The following is a 24,353-nucleotide window of genomic DNA, read 5'->3' as shown; positions in this document are numbered from 1 at the left end:
GTATAGTAATTCGTTTTTTTTATTTAACAAATGACAGGTTGACAAGTATTAATCAAAACTTGTTTTTTGATAGAGTGCAATGTGAAAACTAACTTAAAACAAAACCATAGAATGGCATATGACAACAGTCAATCATTTTAGGGACTTTTTTATTTTATTAAACAAAAATATGACACCCCCCCAAAAAAGTCAGAAATGATTTCACTCATTGTCCTCTGTGCCAGCACTCTGAAAAAAAATCTTCATTCCCCAAGCAGATGACCAAAATGCTGTGACTTATTTAAAAAAAAAAAAAAAATCTTCACCACATTGCTTCATTAAAAACTCATCAAGCAGGGACATCGTAGTGACAACAAAAATGAAATTCGATGAACTAACATCACAAAAAACAATTTCTCACACACACACACGCACACCCCTGCGCACGCACGGACACGCACGCGCGCACGCACACACACACACACTGGAGCCCATCCTAGCTGACTTTGGGCAAGAGGCAAGGTCCACCATGGACTGTTCACCGGCCAATCACAGGCCACATATGGACGAACAAAAACAATTGCCAATTTCAAGCGGTCAATGACGCTAACACACGTGCTTTGGGGCATGTGGAAGTTTGCAAGAGCACCTGGAGAAAACTCAACACAATCACGTACTCCGGCAAACATTGCACATGAAGGCCGAAGACCAGAACGCAGAAGCATAGAACCGGGTATGCTGAGAAACAAAACAACGCGATGGTGGGAGTTGGAGTGAGCGGCAGCCATTTTGTGGACGGTCGGCCGGCCGGGACAGGAGGGGAAACAAAATGGCATGTGGCTGACTCCTGAAACAGAGCTGCCCTGATAAGATGGCGTCCTCACAGCTCTGTGTGGATGTCTGAAAGGCACACACATTCAAGAGCGTCTGTCATGTGTTGAGTGTCTTAAGCCCATATCTAATTGAGCGGCAAAGGTTGGCGAATGAATTTTGTCGATTGTGGGCAGGGTTCTAAGCCGTGGCCCCTAATGTTGTACCTGTGCTGGGTGACTCTGCTGCAGCGTTCTTCTGCGTCACTTCCTGTTGGACGAGCATCTGCAGCCGTTTGACTTCCTGGTCGTAGTCGCTCCACTCGGACACGATCCGCACGGCCGCCTGAAGCTTGGGCTCCTTCGTCATGGGGTTGTTACACTACAAACACGTGCACAAGCAAATCATCGTGATCGATGCAAGTTAACGTTGGGCACTCCAGTGGGTAGTGTGAAGGCGTTTTTAATAGTGTTTACCAAGTCTATTGTTTTGGCCTTTTGCTTGGAGGCGTTGTCACACCACGTCTCACACCATAACCACTCCTGAGGCAGAGACTTGATGGGCACTTGGTGGATCATGTTGTTCGGAAGATCCTTGCAGGGAAGAAGGGGGAAAAAAAGTCATAAAAAAATGGACTTGTCTTTATTATTATGTCACTTTCAGGACCACAAGCTGGAATTGTAAACCTATTTTTTGCTAGTTTTAGCGCCACAAGGTTTTAACTAAGATCAGCTTTTAACTCTGAAAAATCTGAAGGAAAATGTTGGGTAAATAAAAAAGCTGTCTGAAATAAAAGAATAAACGAGTTTAACAGTTTTTGTCCTTAGTATAAAAGAGCTATTTATTTATGTATTTTTAACCTTTTAAATTTTCGTTTGTAATACCGAAAAAAAATAAAATAAAACTGGGGAATACATATCATCGGGACCACTTTTTTAGAAAATTTCGAACACATTTATTTTCACTTTCAAGACTTTCAAAAAACGAAGAGGCGGTCGTGTAGGGTCGAATACAAAATGTCGGCGTGTCCTGTGCAGCTACCTGGTCCAGATTGGACAGACTGTTGGGGTCCTGGCTGAGCCCCTGGTACTGCCCACGCAGTCGATCCCCAGCGGCGATCTTCCTGAACTTCTTGAGGTCCACGACGTAGAGGGCGCTGGAGAGCACACGTCAAATATCAGACATCGCCCCACTGACTGTTACGTGTTTGTGTTCTCATGTACCTGATGTGGTACTTGCGTCCTGCCAGGTGACTGGCCCAGTATCCAGACTTCCAGAATCGATATCCGTCCATCTCCCGTCTGCTCTCACAGAAAGGTGTGTAACCGTACGGCGCCCCCTCCAGGTCAAAGTCCCGCAACTCCTTCAGGTCAGTGCGCACGATCTGAACTTCCACAAAAACAAACAAACACAGATTATATATGTGGGCTGTTTCCCAAATCGCAAACTTTGGAATTATAAAAGTTGCACACGACTACATTGCAACGTCAATTTCAATTCGACCCGGAAGCACTTTGGCGCTTATTGTTCACAAATAATGAAAAAGTGAATCAAACATTTTTTCGGCTGTTTGAAATGGGACGGAGGAAGCGGCGGGACCTGGTCGGCGTCCACAAAGAGGATCTTGTCGACAGCGAGCGGGAACAGGACGTCCAGGAAGAGGATCTTGTAGCCCCAGATGATTCTTTGCTTCTCCGTCTGCTGGTGGAGCCAGCGTGGCCATTTGTACTGCACCAGCTCGTACTGGAAGCCGTACTTCTTGGCCATGTGGGGGATGAACTCCTGCGGGACGCCAAAGACATGCTTTGAAGCGTAGCAAGTCGCCTGATATCAAAGGCGGTTCGCGATGAGCTCGACCCCCACCTTGAAGGTCGGCGACAGGTAGTTCTTGAGGAACCAGAACTTGACGGGCGTTTTGGTGTTCTTTAGGACCGACAGCATCATGATCCTGAGGAAGCGCTCGTACAGGTGACCCGAGGCCACCGAGAAAATGTTGATGACGTCGTCTTTATCCTGCTTGGCTTCCTCCGTCTTTCCACCGCCCGTGAAGCCTCTGAAAAGGAGGAGGGAGAAGGTTTTCAAGGTCGGTTATTATTGGTGTACCTCAGGGATGCTAAAACGGCCCACTAAACTTTGTAAATTGAATTGTATTTAGCATTTAAAAAAAATAGATCTCCAAGTACCAACATCATGACCAGGATTAAGTTTTTGACATCATTTCCATACACATTTGAACTTTTTAAGTTATTATTTCACCTCATCTATGACTCATCTAGCCCATTGGCCCGTTCTAAAAATCAAAGGTGTCCCATCTGTCTAAAAGTTTTCCCACGCTGGGGCTTACCTGGTCAGAGACTTCCAGAAACCGGTGTCATTCTCCTCGGTGCTGCTGTCGCTCAGCAACTCCTCGTTGAACTTGTCAGCTTTCTTCTGGACCTGATGACCACACACACACACACACACACACGTGTGTATGAATGCGCTAACACGTTCCACGCCGGCTTATCTGGACGCAAACTCACCTTGACCTTAATGATTCGGCTCTTGAAGTTGTTCAGTACCACAACGATGTCGTCCGAATCTGCCGGCGAATCCGTGCCGTCGTGACTGGAACAGGAAAACACTTTTATTCCTCACTATTTGGTGGAACGAGGGACGTACAGGCAGCTGTAGTGACAGCTCATTTCCAAAATTGGTTTCAACCTCAGACTACTTGTGCTTCTACAGCCAAGCAAAGTTTTTGTTTTAATTCCTCCTAAAAAAAAAAAAAAAATACAAAAAAAGATCACTCAAGCAAGAGGCTGGATTGTGAATTTTGCAGCTGCGACTCGTGTGTTGAGGAGGGGGAAACGATGATTTTTGGAGCAATGAACTTTGTCTAAAATTTGAGCTGTACTAGTTCATTTGAAAATTTTTGAACTGAACTTTGAATTAGAACAGCAACTTTCCCAACACTGTCTATCTGCTTTCGTGCTTTCCCTGCATCATCTCGGGAAGCGTGAGCTCGGTAGAATAAGTCCCATGAGGCACGAGAGCTTCTGGAATGAACATTATGGGTTGCAGGTTGAAAGCAAACAAAAGATTTTCCATTTTGGTCACGAATGCTGCATGACACGTTTGAAACAGATCGTGGCCACATTTCAAATCTTCATCACCTGTAAATCTTGTAGATTTCATCAGATCGGCCTTTCCTCAGCTTGAGGTTCCAGGCTCCCGGATTGGCCTTGAGCTGGAAGTAACCCTGCAGAACACAAGAAACGAGTCAAAAACATTTGAGCGTTTCTGACGACGAGTTCCGGGCGCTTGATGCGTCGGCGTACGAGGTTTGCCATGACGATGGTGTCCACGATGACGGGCTCGGCGGCGGTGCCCAGCGTGAACTGAAGGCCACGCGGCGGCTGGCCCGAGCTGACGTCGAAACAGTGACCCTCCAGGAGAAGGTGCTCCAGCTCGTACTGCGCCGCGACGATATTTTCCACCTGCCGGATGTCAAGAAGCAGTTGGGAGCCGCTTCATAAAATCCCAACGTCGTCATGAGCGTTACCTCCTCCAGGTAGATGTTGTCCAGGTCGTAACGTGTGCGCACCGACTCCACCATCCAGCTCTCCGGAGTGTTGAGGTTCAGCGTGAAGAGCGGCGATTGAGGCATGTCCAGGAATTGCGCCATTGGGCCGGGAGAGAAGCTGCCGTCCGCTTGGAACGCCACCTCGGCCTCAAGCACATAGCGGTAAAAACTGCGTGGAAACAAAAAGAAAGGAGACAAATGTATGCGCACGTGAAAAATAATTTTTTGTTGGCTTGTATGCTGAGCGACGCTTGCTTGCAAAGTCAGTTCAAGCCCTAAAAACAATTATGTGACCCGTAAAGTATTGCTTTGCAGTTTTTAGCGAGGTCCAAAAAATCCATACGGTCGACCAGATATTTGAAAAAAAAAAATTTCTATCAAATAAAATAATCAACGGGCACTTTAGTCTATGCCGACAGAAGCAATGAATTTACGTTGGTTGTAAAAGAATTTTAGTTTGTAGCGAGCTCGCAGAGGCAGATCAAAATGAATACAAATAAATAAAACGGTAAGCAATGTAATTCCATGATCTGTTGTCAGCTCATTAAAAAATGAAAGGGTATGACTTTTTTTTTTTTTTTGCTCCAAGTTAACCAATGTTCTCGTATTGTCCGTAAAACGATAGCATGTTGGTCATCGGCTAAACCAAAATGCTAAAATCGCGAGTCCTAATTACGACCGATACCTCTTCAGAGGCATGTCAGACAGTTTGGACTGGCAGTTCATGAAGATGCGCAGATTGACGTTGACGAGTTGCTTGAGAACCTGAGAGAAAAACGACAAGGTCAAAGTCACATTGTCAGGAGGACGGGCGGAAGTTTGGCGCGGGTGGACCAACCATCAGGAAAGGAGCCAGTTTCTGCATGTCCCGCGTCACGGGATCCACCACGGCCACCACGTCAAAGTACACGTCGCCCTCCTTGGGACGGATCTTCACAGCACTGGCGACAAGCGCAAAGTTAGCCGCCCTCCGGTTGCATTTGTTTGCTTTTCCGCGTGGTCCACCTCACCTGTAGCGCTCGTCAGCAAATCCGTACTCGATGCGCGCTTCTCCTTTGGGCTGAGACGAGAGCAGAGCGTCCACCTTCATCACCAGGTCGCTGGCCCTGGGAGAAAGCCTGTTTAGAATTGACGAGCATTTGACACAAAATGGCCAGCGCGACAGTTTTGAATGCTTTTGTTATGTTACAGAACAAACAGATTTATATGAAGACTAAAGGATTTGATACGATTGACTACGAGTTACATGGATTCAGTTTAATGTAATAAAGATATTTGCTGATTGTGCTTTGATTCGATGTGCGGTGGAAGGTCAGGGCAGGCTGTGTGAAATGCGTAGGTGGCAGATATTTTTTGTACAGGACGAGCCGCATTTCTGATAACGGGGGTACTGACGCAGGGCCTCCCCGACATCAAGGCGCTGCTGTGTGAGATCGGACGAGCCGACGCGTCATCCTGCGGGCAGAAGACGTCCACTAAGAGAAAGCTAAAGTTAACAGCAGATGGCACATAGCCAATAGTAGAATAGCTTTGCTTTGTTTGCTGAAATGTATAAATGATCCTGGGCAACTCGGGGGGGGGGGCGTCGTCCTCTGTTGGGCACAGGGACGCGCAGAGCTGTAATGGTAGGAACGAAATAAAAAATAAAAATAAATAATAAATCCGCTCCCGTGTGAAGTTGCCGGCTTCCTGGTCATCTTTCTCTCAAAAACGAGCGCGCATAATTGTTGGATGAATGAAGGTCGTGTTTGGTTAACCATTAATGGAGTCAGATAATTAATTCAAACTATTTTGGTAAACTTTTGGTACATTTAAAGTTAGAAATTCCAACAAGACGTAAAAAATATCTCGTCTGTCTCCGCCACCAGGGGAGAGAATAACACATTCCAACGAGTATAAATGAGGTCACAACAGCAAAGTGAGGCGCAGTGATATAATTTTTTTTTTTTTTGCAGAGGATAAAGAATATATGCTTATGATTATTGTCATATTGTCCAAAAAAAAAAAAGAAACAAAATCCCTCCAGATGTGAACTACCTGTCCTCCTCGATGCCAAATTGCTGCACTTTGCTTTTGATGCGCTCGCCCGACGTCTTGAGGATGATGCTCTCCAGCAGGAGGAAGTCGTCCTGGTTGAACACCTCGTCGTCCTCCAGAGGCCCGATGATCTGCAGCAGGAGGAAGGAATGGAGAACCGCCGTTGAATGAGGAACAAAAGCCGACGAAGAAAATCCAAACTCACTCGTCCGTTGCTGATGACGGCTCGCTGGCCCTTCTTGAGTTTGAGCACGTCTCGGCAGTAGGCGGCATGCGAATGCAGGAAGTCAAATTTGTGGCTCTCGTATGCACTCTTGAACAACGACACATCCATCCCCTGACGGGAAAATTCACAAGTTGTAGAGTGATGACACAAGCATTTTGTTTTTCAGTTGAGGAGCTAAGACCAACACAGCAAAGTATTGACAGACAATTCAAATTGCTTAAAATTTGGTTTCAAGAAACTGGTAGAAAAATGTTTACAAATTTCTCATCGGCTTTGCTCTCGTTTTGAGGTTTTCATAATAATATGTCGTATATTTTGTAACATTTATGAATTAAGGGTTAGGTTCAGCAACAGGTGCTGTTTTGTCTGAAACGTCAATGCTATAAATTGCATTAGAAAGAAAAAAAAAATTACTCTTTACCTGTGCTATAAAACAATCCAACAGTTAAATGTGAACAAAACAAAATGTATGTTAATTGAAGGGGGAAAAAAACGCAATTTAAATTGAAAGTTTCCATGACTTTTTTCTGTATAATACACAATGTAATTTTATAAAAACACAAATAAGAAAACGTCAACTGGTAAAGTGTAACTAAGCTGAAAGTCCCAACATGTCAGAAGCGTTGACCGAGCTCAGTTCAGCGATAGCGTCCCCTCCATGCTCCTTGCAAGTGTTTTCATTCCGGATTTGTACAATTTTCACTTTATAAGAGCAGCTGCGGATCTGAAGTAGGGCTGAACGATTAATGTAATCGAATGCAATTTTCAAATCACAAACGTGAATTTTTTTTGTTGGCTGTGGAATAAATGTAATTTTATTGTAATAAAAATGAATTTATTGCTTGTTTGTTAAAAAATATATGGAAAGAGAACGTTAAAGAAATAATTGCATATTATATTGAAATCATAATATTGAGGGGGAAAGAAATAGGTAATTTTTCAGCCCTACTCACAGTACAAAAAAAACAAATAAAAAAGATAAAGCAACAAGATTCCTCACGAAAAAATTCCCATCTCAAAAGTCTAAACATGTAAACGAAGATGAGAGATTAACTCACCCCAACAGCGAATTCTGCGATGTCAGTTCCTTTCTGCAGTGCCGCTGCCGTTTCCTCTTTGGCCATCTTGGTGATAAAGTTCTTGGCGTTGTTGGCAGTCTGCGTCTGCATGGCGGCCCAGATGGCGCGCGTCACGCGGCTTGACTCGGCGGACGGCTGAACCGACGGGTTGCTGATCATACCTAGGCGCACGTTGTTGCTAGTTTTCTGTCGGAGGCGACAAATGGCAAAGTCAGCTGACGTCCTGGGAAATGGCGGCGCTTTTTTTGAATTGGTTATTTGTTTCATTCATTAAACAGGGAAAATGTTTGAATGGGATACAAAAATAAAAAGAAAAAAAAGTCACCATGTGCCTGATGGCGTCATAGAGGAGGCGGCGCCCTGAAGGCAAGTCAAAATCGCCGACCACCCAGAAGGTGACGGGGCGGATGTAGCCGTCATCTGGCGAGGGGAGAAAGAGGAAAAGGTTGCACACTGGGATGAAGTGCCGTTGTGTGTGAAGTTCAGGGGTGGGAAAACTTTACCCCCCCCGCAACAACCACAAATGGAAAAGGTCATACATAGATGAGGTTTAAAAAAAAAAATAAAAAGTTACTATGAGGGCAGTTAAAGACAAAAAAAATATTGGAACATGTAAATAAATAAATTATTAATTATTTTATGAAATATTATGCAACTAATATTTACTTTCCTAATATTTTGCGGAAAATAGATTTTTACGAATAAAACACTTTTAAGCTGCAGCTATCAAACCATTTAAGAAGCAATTCTACCGATGAGCCCATCAACTACGAGCGTAATCAATTTTGCGTTACTAAACAACCAAATGTGCCCGTAAGCTGCACGTATCGTTCTTGCCCACATGGGGTTGCCATCCTCACATTCTAGACCAGGGGTGGGCAAAATCTTTGATTGGCGGGCCACAATGGGTTCTAAAATTTGACAGAGGGGCCGGACCAGGAGCAGATGGATGGAGTGTTTTGGTAACCTCACCACATCGGAGAAAAAAAATACATTTAATTGTAAATGAAAGTGAATAAAAGCATTTCAACAATATATATATATATGTCTTTGAAAAACCACAGTATTTAGGAAATAAAACATTAACAAGGTTTATTCATTTCATTTCTTTCAAGTTCGGCGGGCCGGATTAAAACGTTTAACGGGCCGCATGTGGCCCCCGGGCCGTAGTTTGCCCACACCTGTTCTAGACTGTATTATCTGCACCTCAGAGTGTTTGAGGTTTTAAAAGGCGAGATGTTCCCAGGTGAGAAACGTGGGAATCAGCAGAGGAAAGTAAAGTTGGCTGATATACGCTCAGGTTAGCAGCAGGCTAACCGTTAGCCAGGCTGAGTGACACTTTTGGCCGTAGCTCATGAATGTTTCACACGTGTTTATTTGTTAACATTTGTTCAATAATCAATTGGAAGTGATAACAATTCATTCTAACTAGTCAGTAGGAGGCTATTCTTGTAACACGTCACTAGTTTTAGTTGACAAATAGCTATTTACAATTAACTCATTGAGTGCCATTTACGGCTAAAGACGTCAAAGGTCCATTTATTTATTTATTTTTTTTTTTAATTCGGCTGGTGGTAAATGAGTTAATCAGATAAACAATTATTTTAAGATGGATCTAACCAAATGTAGGATTTAAAAAAAAAACAAAAAAAAACACAACTGCAAAATGAATGCGTTCACTTGATAATAACAAATATCCAGTCGACGAGAAGGCAACAGGCCATATGTGCTCCGTGGGCCCTGCAACAGCTTAATAAGAACTATATTGCTACCAATGTGAAGATGGAGAAGATTTTTTTTTTTTAATTATTATTTTATTTTTTTTTAAGTTTCATACATTAGCAGGTTGACCCCTAATGGACAACGTCATGCCTCCGAGGCAGGGATGGACGAGGTGCACTACAGATGAAAGAGGAGGGGATAATGAGGAGGCAATTACCATGCCGATTGGTGGTGGTCAGCGCTGGTGCAGTAAACATTTTACAAACACGAGGAAGGAGCAGGGGAGGAGGCAGAGGAAAGAGGAGGAGAATACATGAGGAGCGTTTGGGCTTGAAGGTGACTGAATCGTCTTCGCTCGGGCGGCGTTCAAACCACCACTAAAAAGTCCCGTTTTAAAGTGCTGACCTTTCTTGGTCATGTAATTGATGCTGTTGGCCACAGCCGTGCTCTTCTCCCGCGTGTCCAGTGTGGAGAAGCGAGCGTAATCGTCCACAAAATGGTTGTCTAGGGAGAAAAAAAAAAGGCAGGACATTCCGTTGGTTGTTTTGAAGACACTGAAGGGCTATTATTGAAAATGGACTGACTGGTGTTGGAGAGGTCCAGGTAGGTTCGGGTGGTGGACAGCACGCGGGAGTTGATGCGAGGAACGACGTTGGGCTGGTTCATGATGAAGTCCACCACGTCGTGATCGCTCGCCAGCTCGCCCTACGGGCGGCACAATTGAACGTCACTTAGGATGAATTAAAAACGGTGTAAAAGCCTATTCCCCTTGACACCAACATTCAATTAAACTTGCTTCCAAACTAGAAAACTAATTGTTGGGTTCCTTTGTTGTCAGCCAGCCGGGCGCACTCCCCTGACTGTTAGCTCAGCATTGGATCTCATTAGTTTACTGCAAGTCAGCACAGCGGAGATTAAAACGAGTAATTGGGAGACATCTTTAGCAAACAGTGTCTCAACTACAATCTTTCAACTGCCAACACAATAGACTCAATAAGCAGGTTTAAGGCACCTTTTCCCAAAATGTGAGCCTTCTACATTCAACACTACACCCTGAAACCATTTATTTTGTACGACACCAATAGGCGCAATAACCGACCTGGATTCTACATTTGGACACAATGCCGAGAAGGATCCTGGTAGAAGAAAACCATTTCACGCTATAAAGTATTTTTTTTTTCTTAAAACATAGTATATAGCCGCACTTCATGGATCATAATAATCAAATTTGATTAGGTAACATTTACTGAAAGAACAAAAGGGGTCCAAAGATTGACCCTTGAGGGACCCCACATGCCATGACCATTTGACCGGATTCAAGACTTCCAGTGGTCACAAAATAACTTCTTTCCTCTAATTTAAAACCTGTTGCATTTAATCCCACCAAGGTTTTCAACTTGTTAACAAGAAAATTCTGATCACGGGATTCAATGCCTTTTAATAATACCTTTTAAGGATCAACAAGAGGCTTGCACGATATGCTGTTTGAACATCGTGATTGCGATGTGCGCATGCACAATAGTCACATCATAGGACGTGCGTTTTTTTTAGAACACGGAAACTTTTGGTTTGTTCCATAAAAGCAGCGCGCTACACTATGCTCTACGTTGGAGAGACTACACAGACCGTCTTGCTCACCCCCCGCTAATTAGTCAACACCGTGCAATCAACTCTACGCCGTCACGAAAGAGAGGCTTAAAAAAAATTATCCGCACGCTCGACAAAAAGTATAAAATGCCGTGGCGCACGTATTTCTCTCAACTGGCCATCCCAGAGCTGTATAATAAACAAAGCAAAGTCTTCTCAAACAGACCCGTTTGAGTCATCTGGTGAAAATTTTTCCAGTTTCAATATCGCAATGTACATCGCAGCCGCCCCAAAAATCGCAATGTCAGTTTTTTCCAATATGGTGCAGCCCTAATCCACACTAACCCTGTATGACTATCCAGTATGTATTTGCATGTGCTCCAACTGACCAGATAGACGGCTCTCTGGTAGAAGGAAGTGGTCTCCAGGATCTTCTGCATGGTGATCGTCTCCAGTTCGTCCGGTTCCAGGTGCTCACGCTGGTACGGTATTCCATTGTACATCACCACAGGCAATGGGCCCACCCCCGTCTGCTCATAGTACGCCCGTCCTTCCTGAAAAAATGGACAAATATAATGAACTGCATGTCTTAGCAAAGCGGATTTGAAGCATGAGAGGAAAAACTGCCCGTCTCACCTTTCTGTTGTTGTCGTAGCTTGAGTCGACTCCAAGGATGCTGCTGACCTCCACGTAGGGGAACTTCTTCTCCAGAACTTTAATCACATCGCCGGGGGTCAGTCGCCCGCCCGTAGGGATGCGGTTGAACATCTTAAGGATGGAATAAAAAAAGAGATGAGGTGACAAGGCCAACAACGCTCTCATGTCCGACGGTCAGTGGGTTGAACTCACAGAGACGACCGCGTCGAAAGCATTGTGAGTGTCCACCTCGTCGCTGATGTAGTTGTAAGCCCGCAGCAGGGCCACGCCCGCGTCCTGCCTTCCGTCTATGTTTTCTTCATCCGACACTACAAATACAAGCCCGATCCTGCAAAACACGCACATAGGAAGTGTTAGTTTATTTTGGGGATGCGGAGCGTGTTGGATACTCCATCATCATTCTCACACGATGCAAACATTTTAAAGGTCTTCTCAACCATGCCTGACAAAACTTCAACATGGATTTTCATAAAGTGACGCTAAATGGTCCACTAAGGTGCTTGTACCTCTAAAATGCCATGGTAATTATACAGTAATAAGCATCATTTTCCATTTTGGCTATAATAAATGTTCACTTAATAATCTACTTTCATTTTGTCTTGAACATTTTTCAAAACTTTGTAATATCACATGACATAAAGTATATCCATATTAATATTAGAATATATATGCTCATTCCGGGGAATAGGCACAGAGCAATGCCACAAATAATGAAAAACATTATTTATGCCCCCTAAGAAGGTTTCTAATTTCCAACCGAAACCAAACCACAACTTTTTATAAACGATTATCAAGCTCCTCCGCACACTTCAACATACTTCCTTGGCACCAAAGGTTATGGTTAAGCCACAAACAAGAGTATTTCGGCAATAAAATGAAAGACAGGGTCCTCAAAAAAAAAAAAAAAAAAAAATCTGCAAAATAAATGAATTCGGAAGTAGCAAATCAAAAATAGACAGGAGAACATTGTATTACAAAAAAGGAGAGTCAAATATTGTGCTTTAAAACATTTAACATACTAATAATATCCTTCTGCAATATGGACTTGCCTCAGTCATTTTCTATATTTACAATAATCATACACAATAAATGCTTGAAATCTGAAAATAAAATTGCTTTAATATTATATATTAAAAAAAAAATACATATCTATGGATAAATGTTTAGTTGACCAGTGATCATCTTGAAAGCAACTACCTGAGCGGGATGTTGTTGGAATAGAACATCTCTGCAACACTTAGCAGCTCCACGGAGTTCTCCTGAGTCGGATCCAGAATGATCACCTACAAACGCACGGACACACGAAAGCTAAGTGTTTCGATTATTTTTTTATGGCTCGGTGACATCGGGTGGCGTCCTACCAGATTGTGGAAGTTCTTGCGAATCTGCCTAATCACTCCGGGGAAAGTTGGCCTGAGCAACTCCTGAACATTGTACGGCCACGAGCTGTACCGATGGTCAGTCTCCAAGTTGTTAATCCACTAAAAACACACGCACGCACGTTACAAGTACGTGTGCTGACATCACTTGTGGAGGACTTGACGCTCTCTTACGCTGATGGCGGGGTTGCGGATGTCGACGGCGTAGTCGGAGTCTGCCGGCTGCACGTTGAGCTTGAGGATGTCGTGGATGTAGGACGTGTCGATGAGCAGCGAGCGCAGACCTTCCATCACTTGCGTCTCGCTGCGCAGCACCTCAAACACACTATGAAACACGGAACCGGGAAGAGTTTGAGAAAAGTTGAATGTCAAATGTTTTTTCCATTTTCACACGTTGATACTATAAACATCTTTGGAGACAACTACGTCTATGTATTTCATTTTGACAAATAATGAAAAGGAAAATAAAATAAGATAAACATACGGAAAAAGAGAATTAAAAAAAAAGGGAAAAAAAAAGAAAATTAATTAAAAATGTGTTTGTTGGGTTACATTATCTTGAAGAAGTCAATACATGATTGAAATTCATGATGACATTTATTCAAGTTTCCCCTTTTTTTCCCCTTTAAAAATGTTTTTTTTAATCATTATTAAGGGAATGTTGTTTATAGATCACTTTTTAAGCGATCAGAGAACACTTTTTTCTTAATGATTACACTTGACGTGTTCAAAAATGAGACGAAACACAATCCAAAATGTCACTCTTATGATAAGCTCGGACGGAGACTATTTTAAAGTGACAATCCACTGCCTCACAGTTAAGAGGTTCCAGGTTTGAATCTCTGTTCCAGCCCTCCTCAGTGGCGTTTACATATTCTCACCGGGTTTGCATGGGCTTCCTTCCACACCCCAAAAATGCATTTTAGCTTCATTTGTGACACTTATTTGTCCGGTGAAAAAAGGAGAGAGCAACACAGGATAAAACTGCCGTAATGAGCTGCGAGTACCTGAAGATGTCTTGCGAGTCCAGATCGATGTGCAGTCCGTTGATGAAGAGAGCCGAGTCACCCGGATGCAGCCCCAGCGTTCCTTTGAAGAACTGAAAGAAGAGGCGAGCACCAAATAAACGAATCTGCTCACACAAAATCGTGCTGTCAAATCCAGCTTTCATTTTATATGTTACAACGGTGGCGGCCAAACAACACTTACAAGAAAAAAAAAATCACCATCACGGCGAACAGTAAAATACAGTGGAGTAGTTGGCCTAAATGTTTGGCAAAAAAAGGTTTTACTGCCAAAAAGTAGATTATAAGTATATTCATATTATTGTAGGAAACTGGAAAAATATGCATTGTGAATTAAAACTGCGCTTGAATATAGGAAAAAAAATTAGTAAGTCATTTAAATGCACTGGACCTAAAATCAAAATATAAATGATACATTTATTAAAAAAAAAAAAAAAAAAAAAAAAAACAGCTGTTCTTGAACCGTAATTAGGCAGTAATTTTGCGTACCACTAGAGGGCGCGTGCCATTCCACACTTTCCGAATCACCGCCTGACACGATTAGACAATCAACGCAAACACGCTCTGTCAGCTTTGCTCGGGAGTCTGTGAGTTGAGCAATTCCAACCCTCAGCTAAACAAGCTAATTATTGCCTGCGTGACAATGCTGGAAGTCGGTGCGCGCCTGCCGCCAGTTAAATCTCATTAGGGAGAGACAAAGACGTCGGTTTAATCAAACGAGGGAGCGCAGCAATTACAACGGGACGTGATGAACACAAATATTGTGCATCCTGCTCACGCGGCGTGTTGACAGACACAGAAAATGTCGCACGGGTGCACGAGTCCAAACTCCAAGAATTCATCCCTCCATAAAAGTGGAGGCGATCCTCATTTTGAGATATTTCCCCTTGGATCCAAAATAGGAGACGTGTTGTGGAGGCGCTGTGCAATAATGGTGAGTGACGCTTTTGTTTTTTTTCTTCCCACTGTACTTGATCGGTTGTGGAAAAAGACATCAGTGCAACGGAGAATTACACCGGCACAAAAAGCGATCCAATGGACCTTTTCGCATTATTTGTAAACCATAGTCATGAAAGTGTTTCCAGGAGGTAGAAAGCAATTGACAACCACCTGACTTGGACCGAACGAACAAAAAAGTGCTGAGTTTCAAATTGTGCAGCCAGGTAAACGACAAAAGATTTTTTTTTCAATTTATTTAAAAAAAAAAAAAAATAATAATTAAAGATCCATTAGAACCAGTGCTTGACGGGGTTTAGCAACTTAATTTATTTATTTTAAGTCAACACGAATGAGATATAAATCGCAGAGTCACTGTCGACTACTCGATGATGTCCTTCATATATCTTAGAACAGTACTATAATTAGCTACCACCCCAAAAAATAATGTAATACGAACAGACAATGACCAGCACCTGCACAGAATTTACGCAGAGCATTAGAACACTTCATTGTTAAGCGCTGGCTGGAGGCTCACTCGCTGGCACGTGACGGTATTCATTTCCAGTCAAAGATAAAAATAAATTTAAAAAAAAAGTACTCTGCTCAGCCATGTAATGTTTGCGGTACTTAGCCAAATGAGGAAACTTATTCTCGTGGAGCAAGTTCTGCAAAATGACAATTTACAGTGTTGCTTCAGCACGCATGAGGAGAAGCGGCATCGAAAATGTATGGATCGACACAAATGATTATGCACGTTCTTGTGTTGCGTTTGGGTAATTTAGAAAAACAATCAGTCAAAATAGCACTCTGTCAATGCCATTATTCTGAACAACAAAAATTTCAATTAGTCAGCTCGTCCCTTAGTCATTATATTATCTTTGTCAGGATTTTCACATCCATTTTGGAATCAACTTACTAGTTCAATTCTTCATTGCGGCCAGCGTTCCATCCACGTGGAAGCAATTTACCTCATGTAAGATCTCACAATTTACACATTCAAATCACAGATAGAGAAGGATTCAATCAGCAGCCACTATCTGGTTTGCTCAATGGCGTTTGTTTACTAGCGGTGCAATTGGACATCACGCTCAAACGATCCGTACAAAAGCTGGATGCAAAATTTGGACTTTAGAAGCAGACATTTTGCTACCGCTTTTGAAGCGGCCAGTGACGAAGGTGAGATGAAGTGGTACCTTCTGGTTTTCGGCGATCTCTTTGCGTATCTCAGCGCTGACCACCGTTTTGGTGATGGACCTACGAGGGGGGGGAAAGGACAGACATGCAGCACATTTTAACCATGTGTTGTGTGAACTAAACGTGGGTATTCGGTTTACGATGGATGTTCGTTCGTTAGTTGGAACGTGATGTAGTTCATAAAAAAAAAAAAAAGACAATAATTTTTTGATTATGGACCAATATGAAATTATTAAAAAATATCAAAGAACATGGGGGACGGTACAATACAGTATCCAATTGGCGCCTTCGAGTTTTACTTGATTTTAAATTTTTTTTCGAATTTTAAGTCGTAATTTTGCTTTATGTCCCTAGCAGGACCTTCCACATGTGTCTGTGTCAATGTATTTATTTTTTTTTACCTGGCTTTGGTGGGGAAGTTCTGACTGAGGTCCTTCATAACATTAAGGCCTTCCGTGGCGGGAGCAGCCAGGATGCGAGCAGCTGTCTGGAAACTCAAGTCTGTTGAAAGGAGGGAACATTTTTGTTAAATTCCTCATATTGCTTATATACTCTTTACATCTTTATTTTTCAAACTTCCTCAAATCATGTCAGTATGTCTAAAGGTTGTGTGCTTCGATGTGTAATCCACTTATGAATAATAAATACTCAATTCAATTCAAATCAGAAATACTTTAATCATCTCAGCATAAAGAGACTACCGTTAACTATAGAACATCGAAGACCAAGCTGATGAGCTTATTACAAACCAAAACAGCAGCACCTAGCGAGGAAGGTAAACGGCCTCTCCATTGAATCCTGTTGTCGGGATTTGCTGAGTAATATGCAAAGTATTTAAGATTTTCGCCTATGCGGAGATGATTAGCGTTTCGGGAGATGAACGCGATTGCGCCACAGAATTGTGCCCGTTTGTATCAGTTCAACCCAGTCTGCATCGTTTCTTGCCATTTTGCTGCAATTCACCAAATGATTTCTTTTTAAATTCAACCCATGCGGCATACCACTAATATTATTTAACATTATTCTCCAGAACGGACAAACTCCACAGAGAAAAATAGAGCTGAGATTCCAACCCCAAACCGCAGAAGTCTGACGATTGAGCTGCCCCCGCCGTATCATCGAGGCAGTAACAGAAAGGCACATCAGCCCGTTTAATTTTTCCCCACTTTCATCTTGCCTCAAAATTCTGTCAAGAACCCCGCCCGGCTTTACATGAAGAGGAGGAGAAGCAGATGAGTGTGGATTATACTCGTCTGCATTGGTCTTGTAGCATGTGTGATTACGGACCCCCAGAGGTCGGCCTCCCTTTGTAAACAGGCAGCGCTAACCAGCCCCGGCAGGGTTGCAGATAAAGACCCGACGCCCACATGACACTTTGAACACGCAGCTCAGCCTGCTTCCTTCCCTCCCTGCGGACACTTCACTCAAAGCAACCCGAGCGGCCTCGTGGAGACACTGTCCAAGTACTCCGGAACGCATACGAATTGGGGGCAGTTGAAAGAAACTGTGCAAGTAGATTATGTGAAGGATGCTGTAAAATGTAAATCAATGCGGCTTTAATATTGCAGCAGACTCGCGTGTCCCCAAAGATATGACGTCTTGACGATCGACCTGGCTTATTGATTGGAGAGTCTGCGTGATAGCATGAGCTCACAGCCAAAGGAGCACGATGCAATATTAACTCGCCTTTGCATTCATTTCGATCAGAACAGAGAACCGCTGCATATTTATGATTTGACATGCTCGAAGTTGCAGATTTTTTGCTAAACCTATCCTCCGTTATTCGCGGAAACATCATTTGCTGTTTTTGTGCAACGAAAACTTTGATTTGGCTCCATCTTGGGGGCTAGGAACTATGTTGAAATCAGCTCCATGAGGTGCTTCGGCGCCATCTTGTTGGAAAATATCTATGTTGACGTAAGTTGAGGAGCTTCATGCACTGCCTTGCCACCAACTTAAAAAAAAAAAATTCTGGGGTCGCTCGCAGATTTTTGCTACTCTCAGTCCGCATCTTCGGCCAATAGTGGGACCTAATGGCAGTGTTAAAACAGTTTGGATTTGTCATTATTTCACTTTTATTTTAGAGTACATTTGTTTACTTTATAATAGTTTGAGTTTGTTGTTTTTTCTTTTAATATAAGGCAGTATTTGTCAAGTACAAGATAAAAAAAAAAAAGTATCATGTAATAAAGTAAACTACAATTCCCAAATGACTGTTCGAGCTTTACAGCGAAACAGAAATGCCGACGTAAAAACATTCACTGGTCAAATAAAACCCGAAAGCTCGCATACAAAATTAATTTAATAAAGACGTCAGCAAAGAACGTTTTCACTCCAATTAGATGGTTTTAGTTACTTTTAAAAACATAAAATGTTGCTTCACTTTCAGTTTCGGAAGCCCTTTTGTTAAAAGGACTCTCGATTTCATTTCAGAAAATGTTTTGTTTCTTTAGTTTTCATTAACTGTACGCAATAACCTTGGTTCGCTGGTTATCATATCGGTGCGTGCAACAAAGCACTGCAGCCTGTTACTAATTAGCACTTTATTATCAATGCAACTGTGCAAGAGCCATGCCTTCGAGCTTTACTCGATATCAGGCGTGGGCAAACTACGGCCCGGGGGCCACATGCGGCCAAGTTAAACATTTTAATCTGGCCTGCCGAACTTGAAAAAAATTAAATGAATAAACCTTGTTCATCTTTTATTTTCTAAATACTGTGATTTTTCAAAGACATATATTGGTGTAATGCTTTTGTTCACTTTCATTTAAAATTAAATGCATTTTTTTTCTCGGATGAGGTGAGGGAACCAAAACACTCCATCCATCTGCTCCTGGTCCGGCCCCTCTGTCAAATTGTAGAACCCATTGTGGCCCAACAAACAAAAAGTTTGCCCACCCCTGCTCTATATGATACAGCTCAGAAATCAGAATACCATTGAGGTGAATGAACAACAGAGTATTTTATGGTGTGAAAGTGAGGCGGGACTTCTCCGCTCACCCTTTGTCAACTTTGTTGACAAACTATTGGACGCACAGCAGCCGCGCTTTCTCAGGGGCTATTGACAACGTCATAAAATTGATTCCTTCAAAAAGGAAGTGGCAGATATAAAGCCGGCAGGTGTTAAAGTGTAAGTTGAGGATGTGTTTCATTGCCGCCGTCTGCTTATTTTACATTTTCGTGGCCTGACATTTGTTTCTAAATGATTGGGAATACAACTGCATTTGAAAATCGAATTTTGTTGATTTATATTCCATCAAGCTTGCGAGTGACATAATTGAGGCTTGATCTTTTGGAATAACTGTCAAAACAAAGCTAAAAAAAAAGCGAAAAAATAAATAAATAAAAAGAAATGTTCAACTTGAAAGCATGTCACTTTAAGTGGGCCTCCCCTTTTTGAGAGCACAGTAAGCGTTCCGAAATAGAGAAAGTTCGACTGGCCAAGGGAACAAGACCCACCTTGCATTTCCCAGACTTTGAGAGGGGCCATTTCATTGGTGCTCTCCACTAAATGTTTCCTCAGCTCCTTCAGCTGTTCTTTCAGTTCTGGGTAGAGTGTCCTGCAGGTAAACAACGGCGCTCATAACATTTTCTTATTCTGTGGTGAGGAAGTGCATCACGAAGCGTGTTTGGCTCACTTGAGTCGGCCAAAAAGGAATCCCTGGACCTCATCCACCGGATCGTTTTCTCTGATCATTGTGGTGTTCACCTCTGCCCCTGAAACCACAATCAATTTATTATTCTGTGTTTACACATAGTGTGGTTTTGTGTTTGCACGTATGTATACCTTGAACTTGTGTGTCATCTTTGGCCTTGTACTCCTGGTTTTTGATGGCCAACTCCACCCCATAGCCGGAGAGAGAGACCCTCTTCGTGCTTGGATTCTACCGGGAAAGAATATTCACATTTTGAAAACAGTTTATTGCGGTCAACTGTGTACATTGACTTATCATACAATGGAAACACGGGGGAAAAAAATAAAAAATAAAAAAAAAGATTGTATTTTATTTTTATCCAAGATGCTGCAAAAGAGGAGCATGCAATTAACAAAAAAATTGTGGGACATATTTAAATAAATAGTGACTTTCATGTTTTTCCGTCAGCAAGTTGCTCGCATTAGTTGTTTGGCAGCGTTAGTACATTATAAATGATCAGTTAAAAAAAAAAAAAGTCTACTCATGCACCCCAGAAGGCGCAGCACAATGGCTATTAAATTGAAGCATATTGTGACTAAAACTGATTTTTTTTTTTTACATTGCATTTAATTATGCCACGTGTCTATGTTTTTATCAGTGCAATTTAAGTCATTAAAAAAAAAAATCCTAAAATGTTCTTTGTTTCTTGGGGGGGGGGGGCCTGAACAGATGAATGGCATTTGCAACCATTTCAATGGGCAAGGACGATTTCAGTTTTGAGTTACGAGCATGGTGACGTAACAAATGAAACGCAGATCTCAAGGCACCATTGTTCACGTTTAAAACGATTTGCGGCGGGGAAATATCATTTTAATCATGTTCAATGACAGTTTTAACAAACCTGACAAAAATTGATTTTTTTTTTTTGGGGCAAATTAAAATACATTGAAAATGACAAACGATGGCTCGGCTCTCTTCAGGGTTAAATCAACACAAATGCAACCAGGGTGAACGAGACACCTACAGCAACATAATGCCGAAGCACATAGGTCGCCAGGCCTTCGCCGACTTTGTTCACGACGGCTTGGTGAAGTTCCCGGAAATCTGCTTTCCCCAACTCGCCGTACAAGATGACGATGGGAGCGTCCAACTTTGATCCGGGATATTTATGGTCGCCCTTGAAAAGATAAGGCTTGGGCCTGGGAGGGTGACAAAGCACTCAATTATTATTGGCGATTATAACTTGCCGATTATAACCATTTCAGTTTGTCGTTACCTTTCTGAAGCTGTTTTCACGAGTGCTTCCAACGAGTCGAGATGGCACGTCTTCTCTCCGTGGACGCTGAAAAAGGCTGAACAGCCGGCAGGAGGAGGCTCATTGGACGCAATCTAGAGGCACAGCAGGATCATTAAACGCTGGCTAAAACACAAGCACGACGACAACGAAAAAAAAAAAGCAGCTGAATTGCAAATACCTGCTGGAAGGAGTGCACTGTCGCCGAGTAGGCTCTGAGGGACAGGGCGAACTTGAGCATGTTCACTTGGACAGAGCTGAGCAAGGCGCCCGCTTTCTGCACTATCAGCTCGTAATAGGCCTGCTCTGTGTCGCCTGGAGAGAGAGAGAGAAGCAAACAAGGCATTTAAGATCATCTAATCGACACATTAAAGCTCGGTAAAGTTTTCAGACAGTTATTTTGGGATAATATCTATTAAAGTGACAGTCGAGTCAAGAAAATCTTTTCAATATGTTTTGGGCTTCACTATAATGTCAGTGGAAAATGATTAATTACATCAATCCAAACATTTTGTCTCCACCAAGAAGGCACAACTATTTTGACATTGGACGACCACCTGACAGAAATTGACGTCAAATAACCCTCGGCTCACATTGCAAACGTCACGTCTCGACATAAAGTGAATAGCTTTGGCTCACCATGATGCTCTTCTATGCTCTGACTGGCTTCGACAAAGTCCCAGAATTTGTCCTGGCTCTCCTCCGCCAGGAACTCACTGAAGACCACGATGCAAAACGAATTTGAGATGAGTTGAGTGAATGTTTAAACGGAACAATTTAAATGTGGTGTGTTTTTTTTCTTTTTCTTTATTACCTGGCCTCCAGCAGCAAAGGTGTGTCGGCCCACTTGGCCATGAGGGTGGTGGTGATGGCCTTGGAGTCGGCCCCGCCGCCGGAAACAGTGGCGAGAGGCGACAATAGTGAGATCCACAGAAGCCACATCATCCAGCCCTCACCTGGCAGCAGACATTAGAGCAAATATTTGGCCATTAGATCATCATAAACATCACGAGAAATTTGGGCTGAACAATCAGATTCTTTTTCCAAACTCAATCAGCTCTACTAGAAATTAAAATGAAATGAAATTTCACAACTAACAATTAGGAATGATTATCGTTAATACTAGTGACCAAGACTAAACAAAAATTAAGCCATAAAATAAATATAGAGGCTAGGATAAACATTATATAGGTTTCGATGGCTAAAGCTGTTCTCTGCGTCTATGCTCTTTGATTTTTAGTTCCTGCAATAGGGCGAAAAAAATCTTAACCCATAGACTTTTGTTTAAAGTTGTTCGTGCAGAGTACCTCCTCTTTGACACAAGGGATTGGAGGAGGATGTTGGGCCACAGCGCTACTGTGCTACAAGCCAAATGTTGCAGATTTTGCACACCACCAGCTTCCTGCTTTGTCAAGACGAGACAAGACTAAGAGACGATTGCATAGAGAATCAAATTGGAGTAAAATGAATTAATCGTTTCAGTGACGTCACCTCAGACTACGAGACAAGCTTTGTTTGTCAGGCAGGAGCGAAGCAAATTTTAGCCAGGGTTGTTAGTTGAGGTAACAATACAATACAATAGAATACCATTTTAACAGTCTCACCACATGCACAGGCGTACTACCGGTGCATTTACCCCAAATCAAACCATTAAGCCATTTACGTTTAACCAATGTTTTTTCGATCCCACTTTCCTGGAGTTTGCATGTTTTCTCTATTTCTCCGGCTTGCTCCACCATTCCCACAATTTGCACTGTTAGGTTCATTCAAGAATCAAGATGACATTTAGTGTGTCTACACTTCTTATGACGGATAAAGTCGGCGCACCAGGAGCGATGCTTGTAAACAGAAAGACGCAACGCACTCCGAACCAATAGGAGCACTCAGCGTGGCCCCTTCGTCCAATGGCCGCACACTTTGTACGCTCGGTCACTGCTTAGATGGGCCAGAGCTGCCACATTATTAGCGCCCAGAAGCCACCATCAAACACTCAGCGAAGACGAACCACAGGCGACAACATTGTTGTTTAAGTGAAATCAATGGCGGCTAGTTCACAACATGTTAATGGTAGCCGTAGTAGCTAGCTCTCTCAGCTAACATTAAACCATCATTTAGGCCGTTTGCGTCGCCACGCAGCGCGATTAAGACGAGATATACATGTTTCTTCATAACCAGCAGGCAGGCAGTAGTTTGTATGTAAAAGGAAGGTTTTATTCTACTCACCGAAGCCGGCTTCGTAGCTTCCTGGAACCATGATTTACCGGAGACTAGAGTAAGTGAGGTCCTTGTCAGGGAGAGCTTAGGTAGCCAATATAATAGCCTGATCAAAAATGAGCTGCGAGGGACTCTCGTCAGAACAAAAAGAGACGCTGTTCATATAGGGATGTTGTTATTTGTTTAAATCTTCCACACAAAACCATGAAGAAGTATACGACCTGCCACTCAAAACTACAAAGAATAAGAAGAGGTTTATTTTTCGTCAGGTATTTTCGTCAGGCTTGGGCACGTACGTCCGTCAGGTGACTTTTCAATTAAAAATTTACAATATTTATATCGATCCTTTATATACGTGTATATTTTTCGGATTCATATAATAAACATTACACTTGACATGAATTATATATATATATATATATATATATATATATATATATATATATGACATCAGGTTTTTATAGTAAATAATAATAACAAATATGTAATTTTGTAATATTTATGAATGAATCAGAATCAGGGTTAGGTTCGTCAATACATGATTTTCTTTCCTGACACATCAGCAATAAATTACAAGGCATGGTAAAATCCGTGTTACGGAAGCTTTGATAGGATAGACAAAACTAAATATATATATATCTCAAAAACACAATGTGCTAGAAAACAGTAAAGACATTTTTTAAATCAGTGCCAAAAATACATTGAAGGACACAAAGCCACCACTGATGAGCTTATGCTGTAACGCTATTATTATTATTATTAATAATAATAATAATAATAGAATAGAATATGCTAACCACTAGCATGCCAAGCCACCAGATGTTAGCATGTAGATTTATTTGTAAACACGTTATACAGACGTTTATCAAAGGCTACTTTTTCAACACAATACATCAACTTTATTGTAAATGCCTATAAAACTAGTTTGTGACTTGCCGACAACAGAAGAATGCATCGGCCCGTGTGGCAACACTTGAGATCCACTGTTCTTCTACTAAAATACGACTTAAA

At 42.3% G+C, this 24,353-nt stretch overlaps 1 protein-coding gene across 4 annotated transcripts; it reads right to left on the bottom strand.

The window, feature by feature from the left end:
* Positions 1-132: 132 nt before the first annotated feature.
* Positions 133-23,458, bottom strand: uggt1 (UDP-glucose glycoprotein glucosyltransferase 1). Of its 4 annotated transcripts, none has more exons than XM_088313156.1 (40): positions 23,352-23,458; positions 21,943-22,084; positions 21,768-21,844; positions 21,310-21,443; positions 21,111-21,223; positions 20,859-21,033; positions 19,987-20,083; positions 19,838-19,916; positions 19,659-19,759; positions 16,601-16,700; positions 16,199-16,259; positions 14,049-14,140; positions 13,216-13,366; positions 13,024-13,143; positions 12,860-12,945; positions 11,855-11,990; positions 11,642-11,773; positions 11,395-11,559; positions 10,003-10,123; positions 9,824-9,922; positions 9,636-9,659; positions 8,022-8,116; positions 7,676-7,882; positions 6,597-6,728; positions 6,392-6,522; positions 5,365-5,472; positions 5,193-5,295; positions 5,040-5,119; positions 4,334-4,523; positions 4,110-4,268; positions 3,945-4,030; positions 3,312-3,396; positions 3,134-3,225; positions 2,653-2,842; positions 2,389-2,571; positions 2,013-2,173; positions 1,831-1,945; positions 1,266-1,382; positions 1,017-1,170; positions 133-879 (listed from the first exon to the last, which is right to left on the bottom strand). In XM_088313156.1, the coding sequence occupies exons 1-40, from the start codon at positions 23,380-23,382 to the stop codon at positions 860-862; spliced, it is 4,644 nt and encodes a 1,547-aa protein (XP_088169282.1). In that variant the 5' UTR covers positions 23,383-23,458; the 3' UTR covers positions 133-859. The 4 variants fall into 4 exon arrangements, with proteins under 4 accessions (XP_088169282.1, XP_088169291.1, XP_088169298.1 ...); XM_088313165.1 differs by having other exon boundaries at positions 5,365-5,460; XM_088313172.1 differs by lacking the exon at positions 9,636-9,659.
* Between the last annotated feature and the right edge of the window lie 895 nt (positions 23,459-24,353).

Source organism: Idiotropiscis lumnitzeri, chromosome 1 (genome assembly GCF_059441095.1).
Source record: "Idiotropiscis lumnitzeri isolate Australia: NSW breed Sydney's pygmy pipehorse chromosome 1, RoL_Ilum_1.0, whole genome shotgun sequence".
Classification (NCBI taxonomy): Eukaryota; Metazoa; Chordata; class Actinopteri; order Syngnathiformes; family Syngnathidae; genus Idiotropiscis; species Idiotropiscis lumnitzeri.
The sequence above is the reverse complement of the archived record's forward strand: the minus strand, read 5'-3'. Positions and strand labels throughout refer to the sequence as shown.